Below are 10,435 nucleotides of genomic sequence, written 5' to 3' on the forward strand. Positions count from 1 at the left end.
CTGCTATGACGACCCAATTTACCTTCAGGGATTAATAAAGTCTATCTATCTATCTATCTATCTATCTATCTATGTTACACTTCCAATGATACGTAGGTGGAATACGTCCCAATTACGTATGACGCAACGAGGCCTTGGTGGTCACGTGATTTTCTTGTCGCGTCGGACCTCACGGAGTCGATCCATCTCGCCGCTGTGAAAGAGCGATACTCCCCGCGTCAAGGTGCTGGAGCTACCGCTGCTTATTTCGATCGGAATTGCCCGGACAGCGCACTAATATAACCATGGACAGCAGAGGCTACGGTTCCGGTAAACACACACTGGCTATATATAACTCTACATACGTATATATGTCGTTATATACCCCGACATGTGGGTGCAGATACCTATAGCAACAACGCAACCCACAGCCGGCTGTAGCTTGAAACAAAGCAGCGTCAGCTAACTGCTTAGTAATGGTACCATATCTGCTGAGGTAACGAGTAACTGATGTGTTAGATTAACACATTCATCTCGGCGTGAACATATCAGGCCCCGTTAGCTGGCTAATGTTAACAAAACGTAGCTATACGGGCTGTTTATTTGCTGATATGCTAAGGCAGCGGGCTGTGAGGCCCATTGTTTCGGTTGCAGGGTGTGTTAAGTTCAATGCTTTGCCCAAGTTAGCAGGTCAATTCAATTAAAATGGAGTCAGTGTGGGAATAAGCGACTTTTAAAGTCTAGTTAATAAAATGGCCGCCTCAACAAAATGCTTTTCAAAGCCTCGCAAACGTTGTTGTGAATGTCCTTATTTCCACTAAGTTGAGCCAGTAAAACATAAAGCTGAAGGATTCGTTCATTGAGAAGAATATAAAGAAAACGACTGGCTGCTGGAAGAGTTGAACACGGTTTTATTTAGATTCAACCTACAAGTCCAGGGGATTTTTCCTTTTTTATATTCTTTTTGACAAATTAGTACCTGGCTGAGTAACTACACAGTTATATGGTCTTACTGGTAACCACATGTCTTTGCGCTTTAAGTTTGAATATCAAGCTTCATCAATTTCAGTTCGCTCATGCCAATGTATTCTGTCCTTTTTGTAGGTTACTCCAGTTGGGGAGGAGGAGGAGGAGGAGGAGGAGGAGGATCAGGCAGCAGAGGTGAGGAAATGAGTGCACACACTCTTGCACTGCATACTGACGCACAGACACCCACACTTCATGGCTGATTGCAGGGTTTCCTCCTACACAAAGATTTTTAAACAAACCAAAGCATATTGTCCAAATCAGAACAGTAATTTTCTGCACAGCTAAACATTAATAATATTTAGTTGAACATCACAGTATCGATGCGTAGATTAACATTCCCTAAATGTAACTAATAAAATAAATTGTATCATCTGGATTGGTAATTAAATGTTCCTTCAGGCAGACCTTAATTAAATGAGTAGTGCTTTCACTATCTATTAGTATAGTAAGGGTGCTGAGTGTGGTCATATTAATACTTTTAATTCCTCACTGTATTAGGTTCTGGTGGCTTTGACCTGTATGGGGGAGGTTATAAGGACTCGATGTCTGGGCTCGGGGGCTATGGAGGAGGAGGAGGAGGAGGCCACATGAAGAGAGGTCTTTCAGGATCGTCCCTGCTCTCATCCACCGGCACACACGCAGATGCAGTCATTGCCAAGATCAATCAACGCCTGGACATGCTCACTCAGTTGGAGGGGGGTTTGAAAAGCTCCCGAGGTGACAGGTAATATTTTTCCCCCTTTCTGTTCCATACTGTCTTCATCAGTCCACTACCACACATCCATGCCAGTGCAAGTATTACATTTACCAGTAGTGTAATTCATTATTTGTACTAGCATCTCAATGTGGCATGTGGTTGGTTAAGGACATTGTCTCTGAATGTTGCCTCATGCGTATACATTATCCAACCAGTTCAATTGAACTTGTTTTTAGATTCAAGTATCTCAGCAAATATCTTGTTTTTAGATTTTGCTGTGATATAAAAAGATGCTTAGGCCTTCTAATGCTACTGGTAATTTAAATGTGAAACGGGTATTGTCCTAGTTTGGGCACAGTTCTGTTAAATAAACGAGACCATGCCAATGTGGTTGGAAACTCAGCTCTTATACTGGTCGGGTTGCTAGAGTAAATTTGGCTGTATTAGCCTGCTATGGCATTTATTTACACTTTACACTCAACCTTGGTGAAAATAGGCTCGTTCGAGATGAACTGCGTTTTGCTTGTAAAGTCGACAAGATCAGACGGTAGCTGCAGTCAAGTTGGACAGTTTCTACCGGCCTTCAAAGAGTATACAGAAAGTCATCTGTAGCCTACCTGTAGTTAGCAGACCAGGTTCAGATATATAAATTACCTTTATCATTATCAATCACAAAAGATTATGATGAATAAGAATTAGAATTCATTCATTGCACAACATGAGACACGAAACAGCCTGCAAGCTAGAGTGAAATATTAAAATCACACAGAAAATTAGGAAAATGTGGTTTTGTCAAAACTAAGAGCCAATCAGTTCTTTGATCAGCCAGCTGGGTCTTGCAGTCGGTGGAGAGCAGGTGCTTAAAAAACTGCGGACACCTTGATCTCGTGAGGTTATTGTTGGCCCGTGTGTGTGTGTGTGTACAACGTCAGAGCAAGTTGGCATCAAGTCGGACACAAATCTAACCGGCATGCATGGTGCGGCGATCGCCAGTGATAGATTCTGGACAGGTCATCTCGAACAAGCCCAGTGTGTATGCTTCAATTCTTGTTAGGGATGAAAACGGTGGGAGGTTGCATCTGAATGCCTCAGCATCTGAGGACGCTTCCATTGCTCCCCATTTGCTACGTTGTGGTTTGTCTGATTGCTGGGAAGAAAATGTTGAGTAGACATCTTGAAAATGCATGGCCACTCACTGGAGGTGCAATTGTAGACCAACCTCTCCATTTGTAACAGATTGACATCCTCGCACATAAAGCCAGTCCATCGATACCCAGCACGCCCTGAAACATTGCCTTTGTTTTGACTTTGTTTTTATTTGTTCCCACACTTTGTTTCTCTCATCCTCCATGTGACCTAACCCTGTATTCTGGCTTTAGGTTATGCAAGAGAGATGAGTTTACAGGTGTTAGCTTGATATTACGTTTCAAGCCGAACTGTTAATTGAAGGTTGCCTGCTGTATCTGCAAAAAACACTCACGGACAAAAAAAGCCCAATCTATGTTTCATCCCCTTTCTTCAGTATTTACCATAATACAGTCACTTCCCAGGATATTTCGCTTCTTACACCTGTCTCAAGACATCACTGGTTCCGATGGACCACGCTTATGTCTGTTCAAGGTTTCACAGCCTGAGAAACTGCATTTTCCCTAATCTGCAGGATACTGTTTGACCTCCAACAGAGAATGTGGTTGGATGAGCTTCTGTAAACTTTATAAGAGAAAAATCATTACTGTATTATAAAAGACCACAAGCGAAGTGTTAACTTGTTTTGGATCATCAATTTCTGATCTAATGTGGTTTCTGAAATAAAGCTGGGAGTGACAAGAAAACAAATGGAGAAAGCGAGACCATGGAGGAGAAGGAAAAGCAGGTGGAGAAATCCAAACCTGACTGCCCTCCCTGCCTCCCCTGCTCTCTGCTCTTCTCTATCAACCCTCTCCCTCCCTCCCTCCCGCAGGTATGACCAGTACGAGTCATTCGACTCGCGCACCTCCGCTCTCACCTCCTCCCGAGATCTCTACAGATCTGGCGGCAGTAGCTATGGGTATGGCGATGGCCGTGGGGACAACATGCTGTTGGGTCAGCGAGGAGGCTCGGGCTTCGGAGGGGGAATTGGGCTAGGGGGAGGAGGAGGCTTTGACAGCCCCTCCTCTTCCTATGGAGTCGCTAAAATGCGACAGAATATGAGGGAGTCCTTCAGCAGTGGCCAGGGAGGAGGAGGAGGTTCTGGAGGTGGAGGATGGGCTGGAGCTGGCCGACGTTCCCCCAGAAGGGGTGGAAGTGCCGGGGGTCGAGGAGCTGGAGGAGGTTTTGGAAGCCGCAGGTCTGACCCCACTCCATTAGGCGGAGGTGGGCGGGGAAGTGGTAGTGGTGGCCAGTCCCACCGCGGCCACTCTCCAGGAGGTGGTAGAGGCAAGCTCCCATCCCTCCTGTCCAACCGCATGTACCCTGAGAGTGGGGGCTTCCATCAGGGTTCCATTCAAGGGCCTCACGACTTTCCTGGGAGGCATTTTGGAGGGGGCCCACGGGCTGGCCGCCAGCGAGGCCGCAAAAGACCCCTCAACAAAGTAAGTACCTCCAGCCAAATAAGGCCTCCTCAGACACTGGGCAAAAGTTAAGCCCTTTCTGATTCCCTCCTTTTTTTATTCTCAACCAACTGGCAAGTGAAGCCTAAAGTGCTAGTGCCTGCTATGTGCCATTTAAAGATATTTGTCACAAATCATCCCAGACACATTTGACACATCACTTGCCCCTCTAACTCCGCCCAGCCCTTATTTAATGTGGTCAGAAATGCCCCAATGGAACTGCCCTTTTTGTACAGTAAAGGCAAGTGACATCTCTCCCTGCCCAATTCTTTGTCTTGTTTACCTGTGGGGGTGTTGAATGGTTTCACTTTGTGGATTTTATTTTATTTTTTATTGTTTTCGTTTGTCCCAATCCTGGGTTGCGTTAAGATAAGGCTAACATTATTGATGTGGGAATGCCCAGAGAAGGAAGACATGTCAAATGTGCTAATTGGGTTTGACAAGCATGAAGTCTAGAGTTCACTGATGTCTTGATAAGTTTTGGTTGTCCATAGGTTTTTGTCAGAAAATGCATTTGTGAGTGCAAATAGATTTTTTTCGACTGTAGCAGGTGAAACCACAGCGTGATGTCCAGAAGAAGAGAAAGCAGACACTTACAGCCGCTGATGAGCCAGAGTCAAAGATGAACAAGACAGAAAGTGCAGGCTCAGAAGCTACCCCAGGTACTTTATTGAGCAAGCACTACTTGGCAAACAACTGTTGTATGTCTACCTTGCCCTGATGTTGACATGCTTTGTTTCGATAGAGAAAGCTGAGAAAAATGGTGACGACAGTGAATCAAAGACTGCGGCTGCGGTGAGTAGATCAGGCTTGTTTGACAGGAGCTATAAAGTTTTAAATGTTTCCCCCTATAGTATTCATTTACCCCATTATTAAACCACTGAACCACTTCATTTAATTAAACAACACAATATCTCTTCAAATGTCATTAATCACTATTATTTCAAAGGCAATGCAAATGACTAAGAGATTACATTGTTATTTAACGTTAACAGGTTTGTTGCCTACGAGACTCCCTCACCCAAGTACTGTCAAACAAGGCTAAAATGAACACACTGTCCTGTGTGTTTTTCTGTAAACGGGCCTCACAGTGGCTTTTATTTAGAGTGGAGGTGCTGATTTCAACTGTTGGTTAATGGCAGAGAATGTGTTGACTTTATGTCAGGTATATTGAAGGGATAATAGGTCTGAGCTGGACTATAGCACGGGCTATGGAGCTTGGACAGAAGAATCCAAATATCACTTTTTATTCCTAAATAAAAATGTAACCCGTTACAAGTTATCAGCTCCCTTTTCCTACTAAAATGACTAATGGGATATTTTTCTTCACAGGAGACAAAACCTACTGCAGATGGAGATAAAGGTCAGCTTATCTACAGTTGCTCCGCACTGATCACGCTATGCTTTGTTGTTCTACATCAACTATTGGCCTCCCAGGGAAATGTTTACATGCCTCACATCTGCTGTTGTGCTTATGCTTAGCTTCACCCAAACAAGAGGAGAAGAAGACTCCACAGGGCAAACAGACCCCAACCCAAGGTCAAGACAAGCACCCCAAAATGAGGAAGAGGAGGGGCTTCCTGGAAAGGTGAGAGAATATACCCCCTGACCCTTGGCTCAAGATTTACTACTTCACTATTACTACCATCATCTCTGTTATTTGCTTTCTTTCTTATTGTTTCTGAGAGATTGCCTTTGTTTTCACCTTTTTGAAAGTACATCCATTGTTTTGTTGCCTTCACTTGATTGTGGAGTACTTTGGATTATTTCTAATCAGACGGGTTCATCCACTTTTCATCACACTGTGCTTGTTTTCAGGGTGATGTTTGCATGCTCAGTCTGCAAGTTCCGTTCGTTCTACAAGGAGGAAATGGAAACGCATCTCGACAGTCGCTTCCACAAGGACCACTTTAAGTTCCTGTCCAGCCAACTGTCCAAGCCCACTACAGACTTTCTACAGGTGACTGAGATTTGTCAAACAGTACACAGTCTGCTGTCGATGCATAAAGTGATTCATGTTTTCCATCACTTGAATTGCAAATCAGGAGAACACATATTGTCAGCCATATGCTTTTGGACAGATTGCTTTTTAGCATTTAGGGTTAAATCTCAAGGGCTGTGCAGGTTGTACCCAGGTTTTTTTTTTTTTTTTTAAATACCTTTTTGTGAATTTTAATATTTTTAACACTCACTGACAGGTTATTGTATTGATTTGCACAATATTATAAAGGTCCAACATTAATATTTAGGAAGATCTATTGGTAGAAATGAATACAATATTCATAGGTACGTTTTCAATAGCGTATGATGAGCTGAAAATAAGAATGTTTGTGTTTTCGTTACGTTAGAATTGGGCCTCATGATTACAGAGCCCCCTCTTGTTTAAGAGATGTTACACATAAGCCCTACTAAAAGGAAACAATCAGTTATTCATTATAACTTATTATAATATTTAAGGAGACTAGAGCTGCTTACAAAGGCATAAACTGCTGGTTTAAACGGTCTGTCCAATCCTGGTTATTGGTTTTGTAAAAAAAAAAAAAACACTAAAACAAGCTGTTATATAAAGTGTAACTAATAAAAACTGGTTTTGCTTTTGCAGGAGTATTTGCAGAACAAGTTTAAGAAGACAGAACAGAGAGTTGGGCAGTTGGAAAACCACAGTGCAGCCATCTGTCAGGTGTACAAAGAGCAGGACCTCACCAGGGGTAAGCAGCAGTGTGTGTGTGTGTGTGTGTGTGTGTGTGTGTAAGAAATAGGACGGAGAGAATTTAAGTGATCACTCATTGCAAATATTACTCATGTCTGTGTAGATCTCGGCATGGAGCACTTCATGAGGAAGGTGGAAGCCGCCCACTGTGCAGCGTGTGACCTTTTCATCCCCATGCAGCCCCACCTCATACAGAAACACATCAAGTCTCCTGACCATAACTACAACCGGAAGGTATGGCAGAGCGCATGATTCTATAGAAAACTAAATGTACTGTACCTGTAAAAATGACTGACTGTGATGATGTTTTGCACTCTTCCTATGTGTGACTTCGGACTGTTCTCTCTCTGATTCAAGGGTATGATGGAGCAGTCCAAGAGGGCCAGTCTGTCAGTTGCTCGTAGCATCCTCAACCACAAACTCATTGGCAAGAAGCTGGAGAGCTACCTCAAGGTATGTACAGTGCCATGTACGAAAAAGGTCCCACATTTACCAGTGCTCTTTTGAGCTATTGACTTTGCAAATAGATAAGGGTAAAAGTTTGTGGTCACAGTGTAATGGCACGCTTTTAACCACAGTTCAAGTGAAACCAGCATACACCCCTCACTGATTTCATAACATCAAACTTTGTTGCTCTTATCTGTTCGTAATTCATTGCTGCATTTATAAATCACTTCTGTCGTCTTGATTTGAGATCAAGGTAATAAAATGGGGAAAAAATGTTTATTAGTTTCTTTTCTTTCCTATTGTGAAAGGCAGTATGTAGTAGTATTGTTTTAGAAAGGGGGAACTTGAATAACTCAAAGAGCTTCCTGACAAAATATAGTGCATATTTTGTCAGTTCATGTTTTTAAATGCCACAGGGAGAAACACTCTTTATCATTCATAATGGATTGAATAAATACAAAACACATAATGGATACATAAATGAAGCCAGGTCCATGTTTTTATTGCATGTGTCTTGTGGATCATCGAGCCTTAAGTGAAAGATGAGACCATCTCTGAGACATGCATATGTAGAGACTTGAACCTCGCTGATTTCAGTCTAATTGATCATGTACGTGGGGACTCGTAGACAAACAAATTAACACATATAAATATTCTTTTGTTGTCAGGGTGAAAACCCATTCACGGGTAACCAAGACGACCAGGATCCAGAGGACTCCATGGCGATGGACGTGTCTGAGCTGGAGTTGACCGGTGAGACAGCAGACGGTGAGACGGCAGACGGTGAGACAGCAGACGGCCAGACAGCAGACGGCCAGACAGATGCGGCACCAGTCAAAGATGAGCCTTTGGCTGAAGGAGAGACTGGCCAAGAGGCGGGCGAGGCTGAAGCATCAGCAGCAGCATCAACATCATCGGCGGCGGCAGCAGAGGAGGAAAAGATGGAGGAGGAGCAGAGGAACCAGGAAGAGGAGGAAGGTTTTGAAGTTGGAGAGGAGGAAGAGGAGGGATACGTGGTGCACGATGAGATTGGCGAAGAGGGATTGCAGGGTGAGTTGGAAGAGGAGGAGGAGGAGGAAGGAGTAGAGGTAGCAGAGGTCGAGGAAGAGGAAGGAGTAGAGGCAGCAGAGGTCGAAGAGGAAGACAAGAGCGATGAATGACTTTTTCACCCAGTGTGACTTCTCATCCTTAACATCTGTCTGGACCAGTCAGTGACCCCCACAGTCCCATCCAGTCTCATTGTCAGGCTTATTAAGAAATATACACACCTGCTCCCACCGTTTCTCATCTCTTCAGTTTATATAAGTTAAGTTTTGTTAAATGAACAGTTCCACATTTTGGGAAGTACTCTTACTTTTCTTACCAAGACTTAGATAAGAAAATTGTGAAAAAAAAATAGTTAAACTAGTAAACACTACAACTGTCTTATGTATGCCCAGCAGTTCTCTTTGGAGGTGTAGATTTAGACTTATTTTTGGACTGGAGAGAGCTAGGCTATGGATTTCCCCCCTGTTTCTAGTCTTAACGCCAAGCTAATCTCCTCCCTGTATTTCCCAAAATGTCAAACTATTCCTTTTTAATACTTTTTTTTTGTGCCTTTCGTTTAATTTGTTTAAGAAATCTTGAGTATTGTAAGGTTAAAAGAGTACTTTTTTTCTTATGAACGTTACACATTGCCATAGCATTCTGTCCATTGCCAGTGTCGATGGTGAAAGGATGATTTTCCAACCTTTTTGGTAAAATCTGTAACAGGGTGGGCTTTTTATTCTACAGCTGTGAGGTAATTGAGGGGACTGTCTGTAGAATAAATGTGGAATATAAAGAATTTGTATCAGTCATGTAACAAACACTTGTTTCACTCTGAGTAAGAAATAAAGTTGTTGAATAAATCACAGTTTCACTGTTTCCTGTTGACAATTTGCATGTTTAAAGTCAATGCCAGAAGAGTTTAAACTGTAGCTTAACTGACCACCAATCACCAGTAGTGTGTCAAACATGTAGGCACTACGAGGGTTAAACTTTGACTACATTAAGCTTGCAGCTGGCGGTGATGGCATGAGTTTAAATCAAAGGGGAAGAATCTTGAGGAGTTACAACTCAGGAGTGTGTTCCTGTACACTGATGCAGCGATTAGATCTATATTAATGGCAACTTACTTGGATTTAAAACCCTCCTTAACTCCTTCTGACGCAAAGCACTTTGAAGATCAATATATATAGAAATGGCTCCTATCACAAACTACCGACATTATTTATAATTCACAAATATCTATCAGTCCGGTAAAGGACGTGTCCATTAAACATAAACACGATTTTATCCTGTAAAACACAAAATGGAAAGTTTAAAGAATAATATAAATGTATTTAGTTACTAATGCACTTTCTGTGTCATCATTGTTTTTACATTAAGATAAGATAAGATAAGAAAACCTTTTTTTGTCCCACAGTGGGGAAATCGCAGTTTGCAACAGTATACAGAAAGGACAGAATAAAAAATAACATTACAACACTAAGACTGGCATCTAGTTATTACTGATCCCTTAATAACAGATTGAACTGCATTTCATGTACATCGGCTCATTCAAGCATACACCATCAACCTACATATAATATTATAATATAATGTAACTGTAAATTCACTCACAATCCCTTTTTTGCTTGTGTGAGCACTACTTCCTCTGTTGCCTTATTGTTGCACTATTTATTTATTTATTTTAACATTCCTTTTCCCATTCCCATTTCCCTCGTGCTGTGACTCTCTAGGAATTCCTCATACCCGCTCAATCACCTCACCGCACCTTTTGTGGTGAATTGTAACAAAGCAATAAAAAACATGAGGAGTTTAGGTAGGTAGTTTAGTTACTGACTTACAGGATCAAAGACGTAAATCACGATAAACACCAACCTGTTGACAGGTGAACGCTGAAATCATTACACGGTATTGCATGATGTTACCCCCGGGAGGAGGAGGTGGAGCTGTGTGTGT

General features: G+C 42.4%; 2 protein-coding genes across 3 annotated transcripts in view; both read left to right on the plus strand.

The window, feature by feature from the left end:
* The window catches only part of LOC118327159 (bifunctional apoptosis regulator-like), a 337,943-nt gene that overhangs the window by 14,577 nt on the left and 312,931 nt on the right, over positions 1-10,435 (plus strand). The gene's annotated exons all lie outside the window — the stretch shown is intronic.
* akap8l (A kinase (PRKA) anchor protein 8-like) lies at positions 138-9,339 on the plus strand. The gene is made up of 13 exons (XM_035660411.1): positions 138-309; positions 1,084-1,140; positions 1,507-1,732; positions 3,666-4,275; positions 4,841-4,955; positions 5,039-5,088; positions 5,626-5,656; positions 5,776-5,881; positions 6,112-6,253; positions 6,896-7,001; positions 7,107-7,237; positions 7,361-7,456; positions 8,119-9,339. The coding sequence occupies exons 1-13, from the start codon at positions 285-287 to the stop codon at positions 8,608-8,610; spliced, it is 2,187 nt and encodes a 728-aa protein (XP_035516304.1). The 5' UTR covers positions 138-284; the 3' UTR covers positions 8,611-9,339.

Source organism: Morone saxatilis, unplaced genomic scaffold, assembly GCF_004916995.1.
Source record: "Morone saxatilis isolate NCDOM2014 unplaced genomic scaffold, NCSU_SB_2.0 Contig17, whole genome shotgun sequence".
Classification (NCBI taxonomy): domain Eukaryota; kingdom Metazoa; phylum Chordata; class Actinopteri; family Moronidae; genus Morone; species Morone saxatilis.

Excerpts from the sequence above, each read along its gene's own strand:
- akap8l (XM_035660411.1), top strand. The coding sequence starts at position 285 with ATGGACAGCAGAGGCTACGGTTCCG. Across the intron at positions 6,254-6,895 it reads CCACTACAGACTTTCTACAG|GAGTATTTGCAGAACAAGTT; the intron begins GTGACTGAGATT and ends TTGCTTTTGCAG. Across the intron at positions 7,238-7,360 it reads ACCATAACTACAACCGGAAG|GGTATGATGGAGCAGTCCAA; the intron begins GTATGGCAGAGC and ends CTCTGATTCAAG.